The 26,892-nt window shown below is 40.8% G+C and overlaps 1 protein-coding gene and 1 long non-coding RNA gene across 4 annotated transcripts; both read right to left on the bottom strand.

The window, feature by feature from the left end:
- Positions 1-230: 230 nt before the first annotated feature.
- Positions 231-18,559, bottom strand: LOC146479593 (glutathione hydrolase 1 proenzyme-like). Its single transcript, XM_085110444.1, has 8 exons — positions 18,458-18,559; positions 15,864-16,264; positions 11,437-11,638; positions 9,933-10,237; positions 8,958-9,115; positions 7,387-7,574; positions 5,400-5,640; positions 231-657 (listed from the first exon to the last, which is right to left on the bottom strand). Exons 1-8 carry the CDS (start codon positions 18,460-18,462, stop codon positions 376-378), a joined length of 1,782 nt encoding a protein of 593 aa, XP_084966570.1. The 5' UTR covers positions 18,463-18,559; the 3' UTR covers positions 231-375.
- A 3,217-nt stretch (positions 18,560-21,776) lies between these two features.
- LOC146479594 (uncharacterized) lies at positions 21,777-25,426 on the bottom strand. Of its 3 annotated transcripts, XR_014864823.1 has the most exons (4): positions 25,128-25,426; positions 23,691-23,795; positions 22,699-22,781; positions 22,500-22,575 (listed from the first exon to the last, which is right to left on the bottom strand). It is a non-coding gene; the product is annotated as an uncharacterized LOC146479594 (long non-coding RNA). The 3 variants fall into 3 exon arrangements; XR_014864821.1 differs by lacking the exon at positions 22,500-22,575 and adding an exon at positions 21,777-22,224 and having other exon boundaries at positions 22,699-23,795; XR_014864822.1 differs by having other exon boundaries at positions 22,699-23,795.
- Between the last annotated feature and the right edge of the window lie 1,466 nt (positions 25,427-26,892).

The raw sequence follows: 26,892 nt of genomic DNA on the forward strand, positions 1-26,892 counted from the left end.
ATACAATACAATTATCTGTTTTTAACTAAATCGTATAAATTTCTTCCTTTCTCTTAACGGCAAAACTAACCAATAAAACGATAAAAACCTGCACAAGCCAAATGTTCGATGCTAACAACAGTTCGATGAACGGACACCAAAACAGTTGTAATTGATACCCCAATACATTCTAAAACGGAAATGCCGTGTATACACTATCATCTGAGAATATTCACAAGAATATTTTCAGCCTAATATCGGCAGAAAAATAAGAATATTCAGCCTGGGTTGGAAAAACAATATTCTTATAAAAGAAAACGAGTGCACCTAAATTCACATTCCGGCGTGCGCATGTAAAGTCCATCTTAACACTACCATGCTTTGCGCAACCAGGTATTATTCTCCCGCGGGTACCCCAAATTTTCTCGGGTCAGACTTAGCGTCTATTTCACCTTTGGCCTTTCTGTACACCGCTTGCACCACTGCAAAGTCGCTTTTACGACCAACCAACACCTTATGTCCGATATCTTTTAAGCCTTTCACTATTTTTTCATTGAGACGATATTTCTCCTCCATTTCAATAGTCACATTCTGATCTGGCACAAGTTGACAATGCACTCGAGGCTCGTCTACTGCGTCATACAAGGATTGGTCGAACCAGAGCTTATTCATCAACACCTGCACATGAGAATAAAACCAAACATTGACTGATTTCCGTTTGTGTGGAAAACGTTTTTCAGCAGACTTAAAATATTCCATCATATTTTTTTCATTGCGCATATGCCAGACATTGACATTCAAATCCTAGCAGTATGCAGGATCATGTTTGTCTCATCAACCTAGTTTAATGGCCTTAGCTCTCACGAGTCTCCGGTAGCTCAGTGGTAGAGCATCCGAACTAGTAATCAGAAGGTCTTAGGTTCGACTCCTGATAGTAGCACTCCGATTTCCTTTTTCCGAGTATGCCTGTGTCATTCACTGAATAATACATAATGGCTCAAAGTTGTTCCGCTTGGAAAGCAAAATGGAACAGTGGCACAGTTTCGGACGAAAAGGAATTATACCTTCAAATGTATTCCTTTTTTCACCGGCGCTTTAATACCGGAATTAACGGGACTGGTCACTCTACGAGTTTCTTCACGACACCAGGAGCCTATTATACGTACCGCTCATGGACGAGCAGTCCAGGATCAATAGATACGTAGGATCAATAGGAACGTAGGATCAGTAGGAACACAGGATCAGTAGGAGCACAGGATCAGTAGGAACACAGGATCAGTAGGAACGAAGGATCAGTAGGAACACAGGATCAGTAGGAACACAGGATCTGTAGGAACACAGGATCAGTAGGAACACAGGATCAATAGGAACACAGGATCAGTAAGAACACAGGATCAGTAGGAACACAGGATCACTAGGAACACAGGATCAGTAGGAACACAGGATCAGTAGGAACGAAGGATCAGAAGGAACACAGGATCAGTAGGAACACAGGATCAGTAGGAACACAGGATCAATAGGAACACAGGATCAGTAGGAACACAGGATCAGTAAGAACAAAGGATCAGTAGGAACACAGGATCAGTAGGAACACAGGATCAGTAGAAACACAGGATCAGTAGGAACACAGGATCAGTAGGAACACAGGATCAGTAGGAACACAGGATCAATAGGAACATAGGATCAATAGGAACACAGGATCAGTAGGAGCACAGGATCAGAAGGAACACAGGATCAGTAGGAACACAGGATCAGTAGGAGCACAGGATCAGTAGGAACACAGGATCAGCAGGAACACAGGATCAGTAGGAACACAGGATCAGTAGGAACACAGGATCAATAGGAACACAGGATCAGTAGGAACATAGGATCAGTAGGAACACAGGATCAGTAGGAACACAGGATCAGTAGGAACGTACGATCAATAGGAACACAGGATCAGTAGGAACACAGGATCAGTAGGAATACAGGATCAGTAGGAACGTAGGATCAGTCGGAACGAAGGATCAGAAGGAACACAGGATCAGCAGGAACGAAGGATCAGTCGGAACACAAAATCAGAAGGAACACAGGATCAGTAGGAACGAAGGATCAGTAGGAACACAGGATCAGTAGGAACGTAGGATCAGTAGGAACGTAGGATCAGTGGGAACACAGGATCAGTAGGAACAACGGATCTGTAGGAATGTAGGATAAGTATTATTTATTCACTAATTACAGACCAATCTCATTACTTCCTAATTTTTCGAAATTCTTCGAAAAGGTCGTGCACAATCGACTAGTAGAATTCGCAAAAAGCCATGATATTTTTTACCAACTCCAGTTTGGTTTTCGTAAAAACCATTCCACTGCGCTGTCGCTAATTTACCTTGTTAATAAAATTGCAACGTCCATTGACCAAAATGAAATCACGGCAGGTGTTTTTCTTGACCTTTTTAAAGCGTTTGACACGCTAGACCACCAAATCTTATTTGGCAAACTTGAACATTATGGTGTCTGTAGACTAGCATTGCAATGGATTGAAAGTTATTTCTCCAACCGTACCCAATTCGTCCAGATTAACGATACCCGTTCCTCCGAACTGATAATTAGATGCGGTGTTCCACAGGGTTCCATATTAGGCCCTTTATTTTTCATATTATATATCAATGATCTTCCCAAAACAACCAGACTGGCAGAATGCCTGCTCTTTGCAGACGATACTAGTATCTTTTACTCCAATTCAGATCTTGATCGTGTTGCCTCTGTAATGAATAGTGAACGGACTAAGATTAGCTTATGGATGAAATCAAACAAACTTTCTGTTAACATAAAGAAAACCAATTATGTTATATATTTAAACCCAAACAAAAATCTGTCCACATGAGCCCCCAAATTTCATTTGACAGTATACCCCTCAAGCAAGTAACAGAAGTTAACTTCTTAGGTATTTATATTGATGAAGGTCTTACCTGGAAATCGCATATCAGTTATATTTGCAAGAAAATTTCTAAGTCCGTTGGTATAATGTACAGATTTCGTTTCTTTTTGTCATGAAACACTAAAAAATCTTTGTATTATACCTTAATTTATCCTTATTTAACTTATTGTACTACAGTTTGGTCTTCTACTTATGTAACAAACTTAAATCGCATTTTTTCCTCAAAAACGAGCTGTGCGAGCTATGACAAATTCTAATCACCTTGCACCTTCTGCACCTTTATTTGCACAATTGAATATCCTAGATATTTTTAAAGTGAATTCCATTTATATTGCAAAATTTATGTTTTCATATCACCAACGTTTGCTGCCCTCGCCCTTTTTAAATTTATTTCCGACTGGTGGTCAAATTCATAATTATGATACCAGAACCTCAGCTCATTTTCGACCTCACACCTGCCGAACTAATATCAAGCAATTTACTATACTCTTTAGAGGGCCAAAAATGTGGAATGCTTTGCCATTATCAGTTACGTCTTCCCCTACTCTATCCACCTCCAAAAGAAAGCTTCTTGATTTCCTCAGTTAATTGTATGAAACGTCCGACTCTGTTATCTCTTTATAGTCTTACCACCGAATGCTAAAAAATCTAAATACAATGTCTTTACTAGTCACACGGTCCTAACATATCTCCGAGGAGACCTCTCAGTATAACCCCGGGGGTTTCTTGAGGTCTCCTCGCCACTACTTCCTTCTTCTTTTACTATTATTATTTACTCTAAACTTATGTAAACAAAAAAAAAAAAGAAAAGAAGGAAGACAGGATCAGTGCAGACAGACGATTAGTAGGAACGAAAGATCAGTAGGAACACAGAATCAGTAGGAACGTAGGATTATTAGGAACACAGGATCTGTAGGAACGAAGGATCATTAGGAACATAGGATCAGTAGGAACACAGGATCAGTAGGAACACAGGATCAGTAGGAACACAGGATCTGTAGGAACGTAGGATCAGTAGGAACGTAGGATCAGTAGGAACACAGGATCAGTAGGAACGTAGGATCAATAGGAACACAGGATCAGTGGGGACACAGGATCAGTAGGAACGTAGGATCAGTAGGAACGTAGGATCAGTAGGAACACAGGATCAGTGGCAAAACAGGATCAGTGGGAATACAGGATCAGTAGGAACACAGGATAAGTAGGAACACAGGATCAGTAGGAGCGTAGGATCAGTAGGAACACAGGATCAGTGGGAACACAGGATCAGTAGGAACGTAGGATCAGTAGGAACGTAGGATCAGTAGGAACACAGGAGCAGTGGGAACACAGGATCAGTGGGAATACAGGATCAGTAGGAACGTAGGATCAGTAGGAAAACAGGATCAGTGGGAACACAGGATCAGTAGGAAAACAGGATCAGTGGGAACACAGGATCAGTAGGAACGTAGAATCAGTGGGAACACAGGATCACTAGGAACGTAGGATCAGTAACAACACAGGATCAGTGGGAACACAGGATCAGTAAGAACACAGGATCAGTAGGAAAACAGGATCAGTGGGAACACAGGATCAGTAGGAACGTAGAATCAGTGGGAACACAGGATCACTAAGAACGTAGGATCAGTAAGAACACAGGATCAGTAGGAACACAGGATCAGTGGGAACACAGGATCAGTAGGAACGTAGGATCAGTAGGAACACAGGATCAGTAGGAACACAGGATCAGTAAGAACACAGGATCAGTAGGAACGTAGGATCAGTAGGAACACAGGATCAGTAGGAACACAGGGTCAGTAGGAACGTAGGATCAGTAGGAACACAGGTTAAGTAGGAACGTAGGATCTGACCACACGGCGCTAAATGCTACCGAATGAAATAATCAGTTTCTTTCACAAAATGTACACTGAAAAGAACTGTTCCATTTAATTTCCAACCAGAACAACCTCATTTTCTATACCAATGGTAGGCGCTCGATAATTCAGTTGTACCGGTTCCATCTGGTGGATGACTTATTAAAGCCTGCACGCATGATTTATGACGTCGATTACTGGTAAACACTCCACATCAAAAGATTTCAGTACAATCTATCTGGGTGCGGATGTCTTCAGGTCGAAGTGGATTTAACCCCTCTTCCCAAACTGATGACTTGGGAATAAGTAAATTTAATTAGCTGAGAGAGAAAAGGGACAAGAGAAAATCATTCAAAAGTAGGATACAGACTAATCAAGTGTCACAAGAATTGATTCAGAAAGGATGAGTCAATTTCCATAATTTTGGTGAGAGCATCTGCTTCCCACTAATGTGACAGTTGACGTCATTTGTGGGTTGAGTTTGATATTGGCTCTCGGCCCTGTTCCGTTTTTCTCCGTCTTCTCCTAGCTATAGGGGTTAAACAAATTCCCTTCACACTTTGTACTCGACATCGGAGAATGCTTTCAATATATCGTTTGAAAAATGCGGTATCGGCGTACAATTCCGGCTTATCAGTTGCTCTTACCAGTGAAACAGCCGTGGTGATTCTTTTCCCGCCAGATGCACCGATGACAAGCTGCACATCACCTTTGTCGTCAGTCAAAATGGCGGGAGACATGGATGAGAACGGTCGCTTTCCTGGCTCGGGAAAATTAAAAGGAGATGGAGAAATACCGTCTACTTTCTCCCATTCAGGAATGTCGAAATCTGCCATGTCATCGTTGTAGAGAATTCCTGTGACATTGGACCGATATCTAGATCCAAATCTGTCGAGAAGAAACGCGTTAAGTCAAGGTTGGTTAAGCAGCGACAACGGCAGCTGGTAATACTTTAGTCCATTAGTAAATCTTTTTTCAATTGTAAGCACATTGAGGTTCCGCAAAATGCACATCGAAGAACTGTAAATTAAATTGAATTGTTTCAACTCGTTCAACTTCTACAGAATGGCGAACATAGTTAATTGAAGGCAATGGTTATGAAACCTGACAAACATCTTTGTTATATGTTTTTGTTTGCCTTTTTGGCCTTGACCCTGCACAAACAACAATAGAATTTGGAATGTGTTGGAGCAACCGACCAATCGAAATGTTTTAATTAACTGTGGTGTGAACGTTAAATCAAAGGATTGTGCAGGGTTGCGGCCCTTCCAACATAAACTGCAGCACCATTGTCTACCTCAAGCTCACGCGACGAGACCGAAATGCAGTATGGGTAGCTGGAAATCTTGTTATTTGGTGTAGCCACACGATGGGAGAAAATATCACAAACATTTGGTTCTATGATTTATATTTTGAAGGGCTGAGCTATAGTTGAGTTTGGTAAAGCTGTCAGTATATTACATATATCAACTTGCGGCGGTCTCATCACGAAGGCTCTCGATTCGACAACGCTTATTGAACTCGTAGCTGCATCAACAACGAGTGAAAGTGTTTCTTCAGAGCGAATTCAAACACCGAGAAGTTGTTGAAAGCATGAGGACGAGGCCGAGACCGAGCGCTTTGATTGTTTCGACGTGTTTGGGACCTATAATGAAACACGAAGCACGAGATTTTGGCATTGTAATGTAAAGCGCATTAGATCATATACCCATGTATTTTGCGCTATATAAATAATAAAGTTATGCTATGTTATGTTATGTCAGTCTATTGCGCATAAGAACCGCATCATGTAACTCGTTTGTCTAATCGACGCCACTTATCTTATGAAAAGGCGAATACATTCTTTAGCTAGCTTTAATTTTCACAACTCTTTGCCTGCGTATATTTGTAGAGCCTGGCAAACAAGACTGTTTGCGCGTTTAAGCGGTAGCGTGCGGCAAACGAATCTCAATGTCTTAGTGGTTGCTTCAAAAAAGTCTTCGTTTTAAAGACCGATTTCAAATCCGCAGTGCTGCATCAACGAGGAAAAGCGATAAGCCAGAGAAAGTGCCGGTTAAAAGCAGGGCTCAAGCTTATTAAAGGAAACAGGACAACAGGTAAAACTTGCAGTTACAGCAACTGCGAACGAACATTTGACATCTCTGTTATTCATTTCACGTTTCAAGTCAACAGGCAGTATTATTACAGATGCCATTACGGAGGAGAGAGCAGACACTTCTTATTTCTAGGTAGGTTTCCCAAGCAATTTTCTTAAAACGTTGTCTATTTGAACTGCGGTAACCATAAATGCTCTATGTAGAATAAAACAAATTAAATGGAAATTTGTACCTTTAGTGATAACACGTGTGCATAGATAGTTAAGTGTACAAACTCGATACAACAAGGGTTGTCCCTTGCAAAGTGTCAATCGCAAACGATTTTTCCGAAGTTAAGAAACACATTGGGCTAGTTTGCACCAAAACTACCACAAGGCGAACGGAACACGGTTTAAAAAATACCTGAAATCTCTTCCGGACTTTTGGGAGAGGAATCCCTGGCTAAAATCGTTCGGAGACCCAGGGGCAGTAAGTACGGTAGCAGGGAATTTACCCGACTAACTGACCCTGAGTCTCCGAGGATAGGCTAAAATCTAACCTGAAATTTATCGAAGTTGTCACGGCAACCGCGTCTCCATTTCCCGCCAAAACGGAAATGTGCGTCGTACCGAAATCAGCGGCCGAGAAATACTGTGTGTAATAAGACACGTTATCGAAGGTTTTGTCATCATGTATCAGCTGACGTAATTCGTCACCCAAACTCTGTTCTAGCATGTGCTGAGCAATCTGAGAGATTAATAAAAAAAAAAAAGAACAATGTAAATAAAAAGAGCAAGAGTCATCTCCATCGGAGTGAACGAGGCTTTAAATCGGTCAAACAAAAGTAAGGTGCCAGTGAGCACAGGCACCCCAAGCTCTATGAGAGATATAGGCCGTGACTTTTTGCGTGAGTATTGTAATTTGAGCGTCACGGCGACCATTGCGTAACGGCGAAATCATAAGGATTTGTATGGGAAAAAACGATTTACGCAACGGTCACCGTGACGCTCAAATTACACCACTCACGCAAAGGTCACAGTATAACACTCATAGAGCTTGGGTTACCTGTGCAGTGAGCTGTCTCCTGTGTTAAAACTGAAAGACCAATCAAACATCACTGAATCAAGCCCCTCGTGTATAAGCGCACAGGACGGGTACTTGCATCAAAGCTTACAACATTTTCCCTGCAACTTTATTATCCGTTTGTGAGGTGCAGATACCGTGAAAGCTCAGTTAAGCCACCCTCCCCTCTCACCTTAAGGGGTTTATTTATTTTGAAGCCCCAAGAAGAAAGAACTGTTCAAGAGGGAGACCAATTTCCAATTATGAGTAGAGTTCAACTTAAAGTAGGTTTTTTGCGCGTGTATTACCAACACAATGCTGGCCTTGGCCGTTAGCAAAATAGAACCTCTGCACGATGAAGACCAAGTTTTTTCTATAGATAATCTGAATGATGTATTGACGATCACTGATAGGCCTGAGTTATGAAGTATTCTTTGTGTGCCTTTTAACGTAAGAGGGGGTGGGGGAGAGGGGTTTTAAAGAAAGGGGGCTTAGCAAAAAATCTGACCTCCAAACGGGGGACGGCTTCAGTAGATAAGAGGGCTTAAAAGAGAGGGTGTGTGGGGAGTTGGGAAGGGGGATAATATGGCCTTTTACGGCACTACAGGAAACGCATTACAAGGCAGATCTCATACAAGTCCCTCGTGTAAGTCAACTGTCACGGACTCAGGTACCTGTTACTATAGAAATTGAATATATGCGAAATAATATACTGTTTGGCTTTCTCTTTACCCATCCCACTCCACCCACCCACCCTCGCTCAGTCCCGCTCCGATCCTTTGCGCTCACACATGTTAAATCTCGTAAAAAAGGGGGTAGAAGGCCTACACAACTCCCACTTGCAAATTTTCCGTTTTCATCTCGATCGTTTGACTAATTTAGCTTCTTGTACGATTGTAGCGGGTTAACATGATTTGGAGGATTGGCTTGACGGTGACTGTCAAATCTCGAAGCTTGCTCGACAATCTTATGAAAATAAAATTAGTGTGCCATTATAAACGACGCAGGAAATATTTTAATCTTTAATCTGGGCCATGAGCTGCTCAGACACTGTCGTTTGTTACCAACCTTGTTTATGTCGTTATTCGTAGTATTCGTATTATTAAACGCTGGATCTCCAAGCCGACTTCGCCAAGCGTAACCGAACTTAAAAGCTTCAATGATGCGATGATACGTCAGAACTGAGGCGTTTACGCCATCACGATTCGATGATGTCATGTTGTAGCCTGAAAGTTGAAAAACGGTGATGTTTAACATATCGCAATGACATGAATTCATGTGAAATTAAACGGGAACGGATTTAATTTGTGTTCTATGGAGTACCTAAGAGCGATATATTTTTTTTTTTTTGTATTTCGTATTTCTATTTAACAAATCGACGGCAGTTTTCTATGGTCTACACTCTTATAGACCATAAAATGACGTCATAAAATACTCAAAACTCAAGTGGAACCATTCACTGCCAAGTTTTGAACATTTTAGCATATCAATTTATGGTCTCAAGAGTGTAGCCCATAGAAAACTGCCGTCGTTTTGTTTTCTACAATAACGTGGCAAATGTACGTGCGGAATTGGCTTGTTTTCCCTTTGAGAAAGCGCACGCGTTACATCTGACGTCATTATTAATGTCTGTTCTCTTATAGACGATAGCTGAGAGCCAATCAGCGCGCGGGAATTTTGACAGTTATTGTAAAACTGGAGTTCGACGTTGTTATATATCCTCTTCTCTTTTTCTTGTGAGGCCAGCGTCCCTCACGGACAAACTTAATGTTGAAACAAAATAGAGCTTTACTAAAAAGGACCAAGCGAATCAATCACAGATATAGTTAACCTTTTCTTGGCCCTTAGACTAATTAAATTGAAACTGTACAAAACTGCGTGTGAAAGGACAAAAGAACGAAAAACAGAACAATGCTCCCAGCCCTAAAAAACAATGCAGCTGCAGGTTATAAGGGTCCAGGGAAAATAGAGCTTTTAAAAGGTGCAGGTCTACTGGTATACGAAGAAACTGTGTGAAAAAAATTATATTTGGCCAGCACCTACCTTTCAGTATGTTCAAGATGAGGGCCAGCACGGCACCACTTGACGGGGGAGGGGTGAGGTACATGGTCATGTTCGATAGCTCACTCTCAAGTGGTTCCCTTTCTACTGTCTGGTAATTTTTCAAATCATCCTGAGTAACTTTGCCTTTAATAACCTTCATGTCTCTGACGATCATTTCTGCCAGCTTGCCAGTGTAAAACGATTCGGGGTCCTTTTGTATCATTTCCAGGGTCTTTGCATATTGTTTGTTCGTGATTTTGTGACCCTTTTTGTAAGGCTTTCCATCTTTATCTAGGAGCAGTTCCCTGAAATATAAAAAAACAACAATACAAAATTAGCGATTACAATCCCCCTTACCAGGCGGATAGATGTTGGGCGGTGAAATGAGCAGATCCAAGAAAAAAGGTGTGATGCAGTGAACTCGGCTCGAACTAAAAGCTAAATTAAAATGGCGGCGGGTGCTGACTACCTCGCAGAGGTAGTCTCGGCACCCCTAATTGTGACACGGTTCCGAATTCCGATATGGTGCAATCAATTTTGCTACGGTTACAACCGAGGCGCATGTGTTCCTTTCACAAAAATGGCCGCCGCTCAGCAAAGAGCTCAGAACAGAGCTCACCGAAGAAGAATCGTGGAATAGCGTGGTCTTACGAGGCAACGGAAACACTCCTGGAATTGTGAGAAGAGGAGTCCATACAATGGTCTTTTGAGCATGCAAAATCGCGGGGGAGAGAGGAAAGAGACGAGAGGGGTTCAATCGTTGGCGATGTACGGTGCGCTTTGAACTTAAAATCTGGCGGTAGGATGACAGTTTTGATTTTTTACGCCATTTGCAATAAAGATAAAGATGGATTATTAGGGGTGTCAAGAAAAATTTGGCACTGTTCCTAGTACGACAAAAACCTTATCATTTTGGTCCTGTAAATGGGGAGTGTCGTGCCGAAAAATCGCCAGTACGGTGCCAAAAATTTAGGGTGCCGTGCCAAAACATTGACTAATATACTAAAAGACAAAACATGTTAAGTTGTGGGCCAATAGTATTCAAAAACCTTTGGGACATACCACACTAGGACCTGAAAAAATAAGGGAAGAATACTAGATTTCCGGTTTGTGGAAAGGAAACTTTTGCCAGCCATTACACAAACCGGAAGCGCGGAAAGAGCCCTCGTGCACGTTCTACTCCGCATCACACATTGCACGAAAAGCGGACCGCTCGTTTCATCTATCCGCCCTGACCGTACCGAAAAAGAAGGTGACTGATACATTTACCCATAATTATAAGCGTACAAAATCTCAAACAACGCTCATTAAAACGCATAGAAGAGTTCTAAAAACTTCAAACCTAGCATAAACAATGTTGTTAGCACAGGGACCAATTTCGCATAAAAATATGGCTATGTGCCAATTGCCTGTATTAGGCTTGCAAGGTATTGGGGAAATTTTTACGGCCGCCATCATTACAAGATGGCAAACTTGAAGTAAAAATACCTAGAATTTTTCACACCTCAAGCCGTCATGACGCTCGTTTTTAATTTCTTCCACCATTTCATCAGTCAAGGCGTCATTAACAGCGGCACTTATTTCAAATCCATTTCTGGCCAAATCGATGGCAGGTTGAACCAATTGTTCCCATGGTAACCAGCCATATTGACCCCAAGCATGGTACATGCCATGTACTTCACCAGGAACTGCGATAGAAAGACCACCTGAGAAGAATAAAAAACTGTATCATTGTACCGGTATATTGCAATTCCAGGGATTTGATCGGCTTGGGGGTCAAGGTATATGAGTTATTTTATTTATTCCTTCCTTCCTTCCTTCCTTCCTTCCTTCCTTCCTTCCTTCCTTCCTTCCTTCCTTCCTTCCTTCCTTCCTTCCTTCCTTCCTTCCTTCCTTCCTTCCTTCCTTCCTTCCTTCCTTCCTTCCTTCCTTCCTTCCTTCCTTCCTTCCTTCCTTCCTTCCTTCCTTCCTTCCTTCCTTCCTTCCTTCCTTCCTTCCTTCCTTCCTTCCTTCCTTCCTTCCTTCCTTCCTTCCTTCCTTCCTTCCTTCCTTCCTTCCTTCCTTCCTTCCTTCCTTCCTTCCTTCCTTCCTTCCTTCCTTCCTTCCTTCCTTCCTTCCTTCCTTCCTTCCTTCCTTCCTTCCTTCCTTCCTTCCTTCCTTCCTTCCTTCCTTCCTTCCTTCCTTCCTTCCTTCCTTCCTTCCTTCCTTCCTTCCTTCCTTCCTTCCTTCCTTCCTTCCTTCCTTCCTTCCTTCCTTCCTTCCTTCCTTCCTTCCTTCCTTCCTTCCTTCCTTCCTTCCTTCCTTCCTTCCTTCCTTCCTTCCTTCCTTCCTTCCTTCCTTCCTTCCTTCCTTCCTTCCTTCCTTCCTTCCTTCCTTCCTTCCTTCCTTCCTTCCTTCCTTCCTTCCTTCCTTCCTTCCTTCCTTCCTTCCTTCCTTCCTTCCTTCCTTCCTTCCTTCCTTCCTTCCTTCCTTCCTTCCTTCCTTCCTTCCTTCCTTCCTTCCTTCCTTCCTTCCTTCCTTCCTTCCTTCCTTCCTTCCTTCCTTCCTTCCTTCCTTCCTTCCTTCCTTCCTTCCTTCCTTCCTTCCTTCCTTCCTTCCTTCCTTCCTTCCTTCCTTCCTTCCTTCCTTCCTTCCTTCCCTCCTTGCTTCCTTGCTTGCTTGCTTGCTTCCTTCCTTCCTTCCTTCCTTCCTTCCTTCCTTCCTTCCTTCCTTCCTTTCTTTCTTTCTTTCTTTCTTTCTTTCTTCCTTTCTTTCAGTTTCTTTCTTTCTTTCTTTCTTTTTCTTTTTTTCTTTCTTTCTTTCTTTCTTTCTTTCTTTCTTTCTTTCTTTCTTTCTTTCTTTCTTTCTTTCTTTCTTTATTTATTTATTTATTTATTTATTTATTTATTTAACTTTATTATACCATACCCGAGAAATAGCGATCATCAAATTGTCTTCTAGTTGTTCAGATCAAGCAATATTTCTTGATTGTTTTTAATAAAACAGTGATTCCACTTATGCTTGTTGGTAATGATATGACTAGAACCTGACTTGGCGCGTATCTATCAACTCATATCTAACGATAGCCTCCCACGCAGACGTGCTTAGGGGTTCGTCACGCGTTCCTGCCCCACGAACGTCTGCTGAAACGAACAGCCACTTCCGTTCGTCGGCAAATTGCCTTTGTCTGAACAGACCAATCAGCATTGACTCATTGTGACAAGTAAAGCCAATCACATACTGCGAAACAACGGAAATCATCACCCGTGGGGATATTTTCGCTTCCGGACGTGCATATACGATTGAAATTTTCCCTTTCACAACACCCTGCATTTTCTTCAGTGATTTCACTGAGAGAAGCGGCATGAATTCCAAGATTTGCCATTTTGTCTACCTGGTCTTTCATATGATTTACAAGCGGCGAAACCACAACCGTGATAAGAAGCACAACATCTTGCAACAAAAGCAAATAGCCGGGCCTGGCAATCTGACAAAAGCGGCAAGATAATGATAGTTATTACACCACAGGTAGCCCAAGCTCGAAATATGAGCGCCAGTTACGCAACGGTTGAAAAATACTAAGGATATGTATGGGAAATAAACGGTTTATTTTAGAGGCTAAAAATATGAACGAATTCTTAAATAAAAATCACCCACTTTATTTCTCTTGTGTATGTTTTGCCTGCTATGTGGTTTTTAGGGCGATTTAGCGCGATTCCAGTGAGTTTTAGTACCATCGCTCTCTCTCTATATATCCTTTCCCAAGGGAAAGGATATATAGAGAGAGAGCGATGGTACTAAAACTCACTGGAATCGCGCTAAATCGCCCTAAAAACCACATAGCAGGCAAGACATACACAAGAGAAATAAAGTGGGTGATTTTTACTTAAGAATTCGTTCATATTTTTAGCCTCTAAAATAAACCGTTTATTTCCCATACAAATCCTTATATTTTTCAACCGTTGCGTAACTAGCGCTCATATTTCGAGCTTGGGCTACCTGTGATTACACGGTTCAAATCCTATCCTTACGACGAGAAAAAGAGAGGCTATACTGTCACCAGACGCACTGAAATGAGCCATACCAAGCCTAAACTAAATGCCACAAACGGCATAAGAACGACAGTCGCTAAACAGAAACAACAATAGGTCAAAATGACCTTTGAGATCAATTGCAACAAATGCGACATTTAAACACATGGCTTTGTTCAGTGTCTATCGCGCAAATCCTCCAATTCATTAATAAGAAGAAAATCCAGCGCTAAAACAAAATTTACGGGGAGCGCCGCTCATTTCATAGAGAATGGGGTGTTCTCTGAAAGACATACCCGTGCAAAACTTTTATTTAGGCTAAACACGCACGTGACAGTCGCGCAGGGTTGTCTCGGGTAATATTTTTAGTTTACCCAAAGTTGGGAAACGGCTCCTGATTGGTCCGCAGTCGACGAACGGAAGTGACTCTTCGTTTCAGCAGACGTTCGTGGGGCAGGAACGCGTGACGAACCCCTAAGAACGTCTGCGTGGGAGGCTAATCTAACGCGGACTCGTGGAATAACTGTTAATTACGCTGAGTCGAATGAGGTGAGGTAGAAAATCTTGTATTTATCTGGTGGGGAAAGTACGTGCGCGAACGCAACTCGGGGAGTTGGGAGAATTCTCGAAAGTTATGCAAACTCGACTGCGTCTCGGTTTTGCATAATTGTCTCGAATTCTGCCAATCCCCCTCGTGTTTAGATAAGGCTATGAAAACACGGAAAAAGTCCTCTATTGCTGAGGTATAAGAATCTTTTTTATTGAAACGTCGAGGCTGAGATTAACTAAAATTTAAAAATAAACTAAGAACATTACCCTGGCTTCGAGTCAGTTAAGGACCTTTTTTATTTTGACCATATGTTTTTAAAATGAACGGTATAAATACCCCGGCATAGTAAATCGAACCCAATCGAACTCAATCGAACTCAATCCGTGGATTGAGTTCGATTGAGTTCGGCAATCGAACGAAATCGAACTCACCGAAAAGACAAAAAATCAATCGAACCCAATCGAACGTTCGATTTTCGAACTCGCGATTTGTGTAAAACAGGCTTTGAAAATCGCTAACCAGATCTTGGAAGCTCGAGTTACTTCAGTCCGGAGTGTAGCGCACTTGTTTTTCGTAAACGAAGAAATTACGCAGAAATGGCTTCAGATGCGCTGTGGATTGTAGCGTTCAAATACTTTGTGCCGTTGCCTGTGTCGCGGTCAGTAATTTGCTTGTATTTTTGATTAAAAGCAACCCTTCGATTTGTCACTCCGGAATTATAAGTTAGCTAAAAAAGGAAAGGGTACGACAATTTCGGAATAAGCTCGCGGGAATAATGAGAGCTTTGTTCTGTTCTGTTCTGTTCTCTTAACTGCCGTGAACAGTTTATAAATGAAGTTTCTGTTATTGAGTTCGGTTTCCGAACTCAATCGAACACAATCAGATGGATTGAGTTCGATTTAGTTCGATTTGTTCGATTGAATTCGATTTGTTCGGAAATCGAACTCACTGAAAGTCTGGTGTTCGATTTCGTTCGATTGCCGAACTTAATCGAACTCAATCCACGGATTGAGTTCGATTGAGTTCGATTGAGTTCGATTTTCGAACGTTCGATTTACTATGCCGGGAAATACGGATAAAATAATACATGTAAAACGTCAGTCTATACAGTCCAATTGACCCAAAAGATAAAGGGACACGTTTTAATACTTTTAATGTTAACAATGGATTACTTATTGTATGCCTTTGTTGAACATTTCATTTTGTGACAGACTTTCGCTGTATTTTTCCTTTTCATCAGGACTATCAAAAGTATAAGAAAATCTTAAGAACTTTTTCAGGCTCAAATCAAATTGCCAAAAAATAAGAACATTCAGCCTCAAGCCCCAAATCAGGCGTTCTGAGTTATATAAAAAAAGAGTGTATACAAACCAAATCGAGATTTCTTGACCCCAGCATTGTTCGGCGTAAACATGGTTTTAAATGCCGTCGCCGGGGCAGTTTCTCTGAAGTCGAACACTTTTGCTTGCTTCTGGCTCCTGTCATACACCAGCATAACTCCACCACCGGCTATCCCAGACGAGTGCATATTTATAACTCCCAGGCAAAACATGGCGGCGATACCTGCGTCCACGGCTGAGCCGTTTTTACTCAGAGTGTCACTGCCAATTTTAGAACACTGCCCAAGATCTGTGGCAACTGCCTGCTTGCGGAATGTTGCCCCCGAAGAGGGCTCCTCCTCTTCTCTAGCTCTAGTCAAATACCAACCAAGGAATCCAGCCAACCCGCCCAAAACTAGTACCACAGACACCACTGCTCCAATAATGAGAGTCCTGAAAGAGAGAACACATCAAAAATGGTAAATGAATTACTAAAACGGTCTTGCGCTCACCACTGGCATCCCAAGCTCGGGACTAGTATCAATCTCGTACCCAGAGTCCTCAGGCCCTTTGGTCAGCGGTTAGTCGCCAGGAGAGACTCTGGGGTACCAATCACGTACCCAGAGTCCCCAGGCTCTTTGGCCAGCGGTTAGTCGCCAGGAGAGACTCTCTGGACATCGAATTTCGCAGGATTTCTGCGGTAAAACAATGGAAACCGTTGCCGAACAGCCAATCAGAAAATTCGCCCGCCCGCTGACCAAAAAGCCTGAGGACTCTGGGTACGAGATTGCCGGTGTACTGGAATTTTATTACTGCAGGAATTCTGCGGCTAAAAACAATGCAAACCGTAATGGGCCAGCCAATAAAAAAAAAAGTAATTTTTTCGAATTCTCCAGAGTCTTTCCTGGCGATCAACCGCTGGCCAAAGAGCCTGAGGACTCTGAGTACGAGAATGGATTGGAGATCTGGAGTTGCCCGGTCCAACTTTGGTTGAGAACTCTTAGAATTTGTATGGAATTGAGATAGTTTGAGAGATAACCATTTCACTGTTTCTGTTGCTGAAATGGAAATTATGTAATTATGGGAAATTTTCAAATGTTGCGCTATTTTTGAACTTCTTAAAATTTCGTACTTCGACCGAGCCGTGACTGCAATGCTGATCAGGCATTTAGGACATTTAGTAGTTTTCCCTTGAAAACTACGGTGGAAGACCGAAAGCCCCCGAAAGTGTGGATTCGAGCGCCCTCAGTAGCGCCTCTCAGGCAAACTGACGACCTTCATGCCCATTTGAGCATGACAGCACTTAAGAAACTTTTGGGAGCACGAGATGCGAAATGAACCAGAATCCAAACTTTGCGAGCATTTGGCAATTTTAAAGGATTTCAGTTTTGACTCTCATTATATGGCTGGAAATAAAAACGGTGGCAAGGGAGCTAGCCTATAAGAGATGCTTCAATTTTCTCACAAGCTGCCCCCGATGATCGCTTGGAATAATTATTTGTGCGTGATTGAAGTTGATACAATTATAAATAAAACACTGACTACAGTAGACTATAAGCGAACAGACATAAGGTCAAAAACTGCGATAATTCATTCGCTCATTCATCACTGATATTCGACGAAAACGTTTGGAGAGTACTGTGCACCTCTAGCGGTACAAGATGTGAGAAAGGGAAACGCACTTAATTAAAACAGCGACGGCTGTGCATGTGATATAAACACATGACGCGATTTTCAATGAAACCGCGCTGACCTTAAGGCACAATACTACCTTAGATAAAAATCAAAATGAACACGAAATTTACTGTAGTATATATATACATACACATTTTACAAAGGATCTAAGCAATTTTAGTTTGAAATGAATCTGTATCAGGAAGCATCATCGATCGAGTGCTCGATGCAAGCGGACTGATACAGTACACCACCGTGACTACATGTATATCAAATGCCACTTTATTGCAACGGTGCCAAAAAGCATGAAATATGTTTTCATCACGCCAAAGTTTGATTTTAAAAAGCTATAGAGACAACTTATGGATTCAATAATGGAAGTAAATGGAATGAATTAACACAAAAGCTTCAGAACCGAGCACATTTACCGTTACAATGATCGATGTGGTTCTTGACTAGACTCCATAATGCATCGCCGGATGCAAACTAAATTTGCATGTAGATACTTAAATTTGTTTAGAGTGAGTTGTCTTAACTACCTTTGCTTAGGTTTCATTGTCACATTCGCCAGTCTTAACAGAAAGATCTTGAGCTTTTATCTGCGATGTATTGTAATAAATAATCATGCATTTTTACCGAGTTGTTCGTGCGTAACGCGTACGTGAGTGATTAACTACATCAGAAAAAGCTTTAAGGTCTCTAAACGCGAGCCCAATTTTTAAAGAATTCTAACGTTAACCTCAGATACGTCTGTATTTTCACGACGCAATTCAAAGCTGCTTTCTAAATTCGGGATCGTTTTGAAGCTCAATAACGTGATTAACGCTTATCACACTGAGCTTCAATTCCCGGAAATTTTTAGATATGCATACTCTATCGTATGCACGCTGTTGGCTCTGCAAGTGAGTTACTATACTGATAAAAACCTTTAAAAGCGAGCTCAATTTATAAAGAAATAAAAAAGCAACTAACCTCATGGTACTTCTGTAGTTTTACGACGAAATTCAAAGCTGTTTCCAAATTCGAGTTCGTCTCAAAGTTCAAAACGTATAGTCAACAATTCCCGGAAATTTTAATATGCATACTCTATCCCCTACCCCTTGGGGTGTTTATCTTGCCCGTTTGGGGAGGACTAAGTAGAGGTAGCCATGTCGTTTTCGAATCGGAAAATTTACGCTACCTGATGCAAAACAAAAGAGCCGTCCAATGTTTAATATCTTTATTGTCCCCTTTTACATATTGTGTTTGCATTAATTCGGTTAAAAAAGTACGAGTTTCCCTTCGTAAATTGAATTATTTCAGACCGTATGGGCGGTGAAATAAAAGCATTTTGTTTGAGATCTATAAAAATTTTTCTCTGGTTTTTGAAGAACAAATGTTCAAACGTTAAATAAAAATCCTTTTTGTGGAATAAAAATATGACATTTATATAATTTTTCATTATTGAACAAAAATTCAAAGCGTTGAATAAAAAATTATTTATTTTATAAATGAATATAATTGCAACAATTCGGCAATCATAGAATAAGTAATGTTGGTGTACTTTAATAAACAGAAAGCTATTTTCTTATTTATTTATTTATTTATTTATTTATTTATTTATTTATTTATTTATTTATTTATTTATTTCATCAGACACTAGTTACATTAGTAAAAAACAGAAGAGAAAAGAAAAACTTAAGAGAAAGGAACAATGAAGCCTTAGGAGAGGCAAAGGGCTTTTAGAGATATTCTCAACGTCGCGGGTCGCGGGTTAATTGTCGTGGGTCCGAAAAACCCTTATCACCCGGGCAGTGGCAGCCATGGACAGCTGTTTCGGCCTTGTTAGGCCTCATCATAATATCATTTAACAAATAGATTCCATTTTGCCGTGCGTCTGTACTCTGATAACGCACAGATGACGTCAAAACGTAGTGAGAACAAAGAAGTACGCTACGAGCCGCAGACGAGTAGCGTGACTGATGTTCTCACCACGTTTTGACGTCCTCTGTGCGTTATCAGAGTACAGACCCACGGCAAAATGAAATCTATTTGTTTTATACAATAACCAAGACATTTCAACACACTTCGTGAGCGAGCATCGCGTTGCCTGACCTGAGTCAAAAACTTTCCAGCAAACTCAGTTTTGGACTACTACACACATGTAATTGTGATCTTCTAAATTAGAATATAATCCGAAAAAATTTCACTAACAATATTTTCAAAACTAACTTTATTCCAGAAGGAAAACCTGACCTCAAAATATTACAGCATGTAAGTCGCTTCACTGCGATTTGAAATCGATTACTCGCCATTACCGGATTTCTATCGGCGACATATTTCGACAAATATTTGCTTCCTTTTCACGTCACAACAAAGTTCTAGCTTTCCTATCCTGGTTGAGGTCTTTGTCCAATTTTTTATTGGACAATTTTCCTTTCCTGGGAAAATTTGCCTGTGTTTGTCCGCTACTCGCAAAAACAGTTTGCAAAACTTTGTTTTACAATAACTGTCCAATTTCCGCGCGCTGATTGGCTCGTAGCTATTGTCTTTAAGAGTACAGACAATAAAAATGACGTCAGATGTAACGCGTGCGCTTTCTCAACGAAAAAAATAGCCAATTCCGCTCGTACTTTTTCCATGTTATTGTAAAAAACAAATCGACGGCAGTTTTCTATGGTCTGTACTCTTATAGACTATAAAATGACGCCATGAAATGTCCAAAACTTGGCAGTGAAACCACTCGCCTGCGACTCGTGGTTTCACTTGAGTTTTGAACATTTTTTGACGTCATTTTATGGTCTATAAGAGTATAGACCATAGAAAACTGCCGTCGATTTGTTAATTGACCCGTCGCTCTGGCTGGACTCTAGACTCTGATCACGTGCGCCGGTCACACCACTCGATGACGTCAATCGTGCGTCTATACTCTAATCACACATTCCTCTAGACCAATCAAAACGCGAGTTTTACACAGTTCATTGTATAAAAAACAAATAGATTCCAAGTTGCCGTGCGTCTGTTCAGTAATAGATCACAGAAGACGTCAAAATGTGGTAAGGACATCAGTGACACACTCGCCTGCGGCTCGTGTGCCACTTTTTTGTTCTTACCACATTTTGACGTCATCTGTGATCTATTACTGAACAGACGCACGGCAACTTGGAATCTATTTGTTAAATACACAAGACATTCAGGTTCGGTTTAGCTGTTTTCGTTTTCTCACCACTATGAATTATCAGAAAGCACTAAATTTTGCTTTCTTTACACCAGGAAACTTGTTATTCATGTGTTGCACTGTATCGACCACGGTATCCCGAAATTTGTATCTTAATTCGTTTGTTTCAGAAAAATTGAAGAAAAATATATAAAGCCAAGTACGTGGGCGTTCATTTCCAATTTATCCCAAATTTGGCGCGAATTAATTATTTCACAGACTCGCTCTCGACTACAAGTAAGCATTCTAGGGCCCAGTTGTTCAAAGGCCGATTAAGCTAATCCTGGATTAACGTGAAGTTGATTTGAGTTTAATTACTTTTCAGCAAGTATTTTTTCAAAAGACTTTTGCCCATCAGTTTTGACTTAGTCTTTACTTTGCCTTTGGCGTAATATCAGCTTTTAAAACCATTTTTAATGAGCGAGGTAAAAACCTCGGTTAACTTTTAATCGGAGATTAGCGTTAATCGGCTTTCGAACAACCGGGCCCAGGACCTTAATTACGCTCACTTCGCGGTTGCCGTTGAAAGAAAATAACGCCTAGGACCATGGCCGGAAGGTACCAGATTTGCCCGCATAGAGAACGTATGCACGTAGAAGCCGTACTCTACGATCCAGTTACTCTCCCCTCCCCTCTAAGAAGGTGTACCATTGCTTGACACGTAATGCTAGCCAAAAAAGCGGTCTATATGCGGGTGAATACGGTAACCTTTAAGCAGCGCTTTTTCATGAATGATGCTAGTATCTACCTCTACTTCTTGTTTAATTGATCATCTCTCAGTTTCTCGCTTGCTTGCTTGATTCCAGTACTGAGAATGACGCAACGACACGATAAATGCAATCAACCATACCTTAAAAACGCTCATAAAAACACGCAGAAAAGTTCTAAAAACTTCAAACCTAGTATACACAATGTTGTTAGTACAGGGACGATTTTCGCAATAATGTAGTTTTCTAAGTGCCTACTGATGACTGCGTTGGGTTCGCAAGATGTTGTGGTAAAATTTACAGACACCACTTTTTTTTGGGCACGGTGAATTACACCAGGTTATTGTTAGACTTCGCTCTCTAAAATAAAACTATAAACAGAACAGCTTTCTCTATCAACGTTGTAGAATTTTCAAGCCTCTATTTTACGCGACTAGACCGAAAGGTCCTATGGGTCGCTGTAAATCCTTTGGTATCCAGCGGTAATTTCAAGGTTGTCAAGGCCAAAAGATTTGAGAAAATACCATAGACGTTTGCCCCTACGACTTTATTTCTGTAGGGGTAAGCGACCGACCTGAGTTTGGTAAATTTATGAATAAATTAATTGTATCACCTTGCTGGGTAGGGTTTCCGAGAGCGTTAATTGAACTAGCTGTATACTACATTTCTAACTTTAAAGGTTTTTTTTTCTTCCAAAACGTGGGGCCTAACCTGGGTTAAATCATACAGAATTAACTCACTTGCACTCCTTACATGTAATTACATTTAACAAATTCAATAATTATACCTCAGCTCTGCTCCTCTTCACTTCCAATCGGGTGTCGTGATAACATCTTCTTGAATAGAATAAAACAACAAAACAGGTCAATAAAGTAATGACGGAATTCTACTGTTAAAAAAGTTTTCTTAAACATAGCATGATGGAAGAGTGTTTGCACGATTTAGCAAAGCTTAATTAAAGTAAAGAAGTTTAATATTAACTTCATTTCAGACTGCAAGGGATCGTCCATGGAGCACGTTCCATATACGATAGGGGTAGGGGTGGGTAGCCAGTCAGTCAAGATTTCTTCTATACTGTTGGCGCTAATGAAGCCAATTAAAGTGAAGCAACTCACCAGTTCAAATAACTGTAGGTTGAGACTGATGAGGCTTCTTTGACACTTTTCTTTGCTCGCCTTAGCAGTTACCTGGAGACGGACATATCGGAGTCGCAGTATCATTTTATTAAGATATCATGGGGACATTTTCGGGTGTGTTCAGTATAAATATTGATCGAAACAGAAATTAAGCTAACGAAAATAACCACTCACTTTTTTAAACAATTTCATACTGCCAGAGGATGTTGTTTCCTTTTGTTTATTTTACTTTGCCCATCATGATGTTTGAAATTAACCTAAGGAGAGAGATGAATTATACACACTAGTTAATATCACGTTCTTGGCAAGCGGTTGAACAGTTAACCTCGTTCCTAGGGTCGTCAGAGGACCCTGGGAACGAGGTTGCTTCTATAGCTAAAAGTATCGATACTTGATACTGAAGTATCGATACTTCGATACCTGAAAGTATTGGGAAGTGGGGCCAATTAGTTATCCAAACCCCGTCATCCTGACCGCATTGAGGAGGAAAGTGCAGAAGGGTACCGAAAAAGGGAGGTGGGGGATAAAGGGATAGGGCGTAGGGGTTTCAACTTCCGGTTTTCCAACCCCCTCCCCCTTTTTCAACTTCTGTGCCATAATTTCCCTACATTACTCCCAGTTCTCGCCACTCGCAAATTTTGTTTTCTAGTTTCTATTCACTTTAATACCAAGTTTTCGTCTCCCTCTATCCCCTTAGTGCCCATTTTATTATAAGTTTGAATCTCTCCCTAACAAAAGACGCTAAAATCTTCGGATCCGGCTTATTAATGAGACCCGTCCATTCACTACCTATAATTATTACTTTGCACTGTAGAAGACTAAGCCAAGCTATAAAGCGCGTCAAAACATTTTGGTGAGTATGCCTGTCTCTGAATACTGATGACTCTGACTTGGATCATTGCAATGTAAAATTAGCTCCTAGTTGCGCTAAAGGAGACGTGGTACAGAAGCCTAGAGCGCTCTGTCCTGGGGCAAACAAAAAAAGACTAAAAACACTCATTGTTTGGGCAAACTCGGGTGGCAGGGAAGGTAGAGCCTATCCTCTAGAGTAGCGGGGGACCTATGTAAGAGTGTAAGATGGGGTGGACCAGAAGCGGGGTACCCGTCTGTGAGAACAATTAATAGGTCAGAAGGTGCGATGAAAAGGCCTTTTTAATAAGACTTACCTCAAAAACTTGTGCAGCCAGAATTGCCTATGCAGAGAAAGATCTTGAATATTCTGTTCTTAATATCTCTTCAAGCAAAGCTGAGAGGACGTGTAAACGGAGGCACTGCAAAGGAAGCATAAAAATAACTTTTAAAAAAAGCAAATTAGGCTAGATTTACCAGGCGCTGTTCGGGGAGGAAAACCGGACCCAAGGGAACGGCGGAAATCGAACCTAGTGTTAAAGGTAAGTAAGTCAAACGAGGTTTTTGATTTAATAGCAATAACGGGGGCTAACTTAATTTCAGGCCTTGAGAAGAGGAGGGAGGGATGGCTTATCAGAGTAGAGGAGCTTATCTTAAATAATGAATTTTGAACAAAACTTAAATTAGCCTTCACAAACGTTTACCATACTACTGATACATGGCAATAATGGATTGTGTAACTCAAATTCAATGCCCATTTTACCTAATAACATAATGCTATAGCTCCGAGCTGGTGACCAAGTTTTCCCATAGTTAACAAAACGGCAATGGTTTTGAAACCTGACAGACTTCTTTGTTATATGCTTTTGTTAGCATTTTTGGCCTTGACCGTGCACAAACCACAATATATTTTGAAACGTGTTGGAGCAACTGACCAATAGAAACGTTTCTTGTTAACTGGTTAAGAAATTCATATGTAGTGCCAACGTTAAAACAAGTGCATTTTGTCATGGCAGTACAGGGCAGTTGCGGCCCTTCCAACATAAATTGCAGCACCATTGTTTTCATAGCAAGGTTTCATTAACAGTCCTTCAATTAACTATGGTTTTCCTATTGACGGTAGTTTGTTTTGTGTTTTTTATATGGGTTGTGTTTTTTATATGCCTTCCGGGGTGGGGGTGGGGGCGGTCTTATTAGACCTTATAAGAGACGGGAGCTTTATAGAAAGAGGGTCTTATTATGGGTTTTACACTAACTGAATCAGACCAGCTAAATAAAAAGAAAATCGAGTATTCAATTAAAGCTGGACCATGGATACGAGATATTTTTAAACTTTTACAAAAAATCCCATAAAAGCCAATGGTTACAGCCAAATGCCAGAATAAAAGTGCTGCCCATCGCGTCAGTGTGTACACTGTATACCGAATAGTACAGAACGTCAATTTAACGCGCAGTTGATTAGAAGGTTCGCTGTTAACTAATCGAACAGAAAATTTTACAATATGAATAGATAGGACTACTGTTTGGCCATCATACAATAGGAACAAAACTAAATGATGAATATGCTATAAGAAAAACGACAGTGGAATCTCTATAGCATGCACCCCACCCCCACCCCCCATAATTCGAATTTCTTGCTTATTTGATTCTCGATAAACCGAATTTTCGTCTTCTGTAACAACTCTTTGTCACCACTGACGGCTCAAGCTATATAAATTCAACTGTATAACTAGGTTAGATGAAATCTATATTACCTGGAAACTGTAAAAGCAGTTTGTATTGTACAAACTTGCCGTCATTTCACCGCGTGCTACCAGACTTTCGCTTTAAAGCCATTGTGTTGACCTGGAAGCCGAGCCAGTTTATAGCTTTCCTCTTTGCTGGCACTCTCGCTCTCATTCTCAACACCGTTACCGCCGAATGTACGTTTGTAGCTGAATAAATGAAGTTTGAAGCCGTATACAACTCCTTCGATTTCTTCGTATTCCTCGCGGTTAAAGTGTCAACTAAAATGAATTTTTAATGAGTTTATCTGCAATTCCAATTTGAAGTTTCTTTTTGTCGAAAAAGTGGCAGACTATTCTCGTCCACATTTGAATTTTCATACCGGTTTTCACATTTTCACACACTAATGCGTTCAGGTCAATAAAGGACGGCGCCTACTATTGTTACTGCGCATACGTTCTGCGCATCTCGTGATACTCGGTTTCCTATGGGTGGGGTCTACTAATACAGGAATATCTTTGCGCAGTTTAAAACCAAGCGGAGGAAGCAGAACTTAGTATCCAAAAGGAAAATTTATGGTAACCATGCATTTTTCAGAAACAGTAAAGCTACAGTTTGGAAAAAAAACGGCATACATTGCTTTATAGACGATGAGAAGTCCAAAGACTACTGCAAAGCTGACACAACGTAATATATTTTAAAACAATATTTCGTTATATATTACGTTGTGTCAGCTTTGCAGTAGTCTTTGGACTTCTCATCGTCTATTTTTCAAGTTTGGCTGATTAGATCTCCTGTGAGATCCAACGTACAAGCAAGCAGGATCTTCGTTCACGGCTTTTGCAGTTTTTTTAAAATTTTCATACATTGCTTTGTATTTTACTGCTTTTTCGAATAATTGTTGCTTGATTATCTATAAAACATGCGTCGTTCCCCCCAATTTTCTTTTTGGATTTCCATAGCCCTTGCTAAGATCGGCTTTTCCCGCATGTCATAAACCGCGCAAAAATATTTCGGTATTAGTAGGCACCGCTTCCAATAGCGAGTTATTTTTGCGCCGGTTATGACTATGCGGGAAAAGCAGATCTTAGCAAAGGCTATTGGAACCTCAAATGAAAATGGGGGAAAGTTTAATTATCTCTGAAAAATGCCTGGTTACCCTTACTTTTCTTTTCAGATTCCAATAACCCTTGCCAAGATCTTCTCTCATGCAAAAATATCGCTGTTTTAGCAGCAACCACCTTTAAGAAACCTAACTTTCTAATGCCATCTCGAGCTGCGCAGAACGTATGCGTAGTAGCAAAAGTAGGCACCGTCCTTAAAAGTCGCTATTTTATCCTTTCTCACACTAACTTGACGATGCCTTTTCAAACGCGCCCTTAATGTGAGGGACAGGCGAAACACATTAACCAAATTGTGTCAATGATGTTTGAGACTCTGAATTCAGTGTGAAATTAAAAGTTTGTATCCCTTTAATTGGCTCAAGGTGATTTCCGCTAAATGATATTTGTAGTGAAAATGTTCTCAAACTTTCTGTGACTGTTCACTACCATGTAGTATTTCGAGAAATGTAATAGAAAAGATAAGTCGTGTCCGCTAAAGAGCTACGATCCAGTGAATTAACCCCTATAATCGCTTGCAATATTCTCTTTCAAAAAGAGTTTTTTAAATCAATTATTGCCATGTCGGGTAGTACCAGAAGTTACAGAGACAAAACAGAACATAAATAAAGGTTATACATAGAACATGTGAAGCACAATCGGCAATGAAAGGTAAATGCACCATATCAGGCAG

This window comes from Pavona decussata, unplaced genomic scaffold, assembly GCF_977016875.1.
Source record: "Pavona decussata unplaced genomic scaffold, jaPavDecu1.1 SCAFFOLD_58, whole genome shotgun sequence".
Classification (NCBI taxonomy): Eukaryota; Metazoa; Cnidaria; class Anthozoa; order Scleractinia; family Agariciidae; genus Pavona; species Pavona decussata.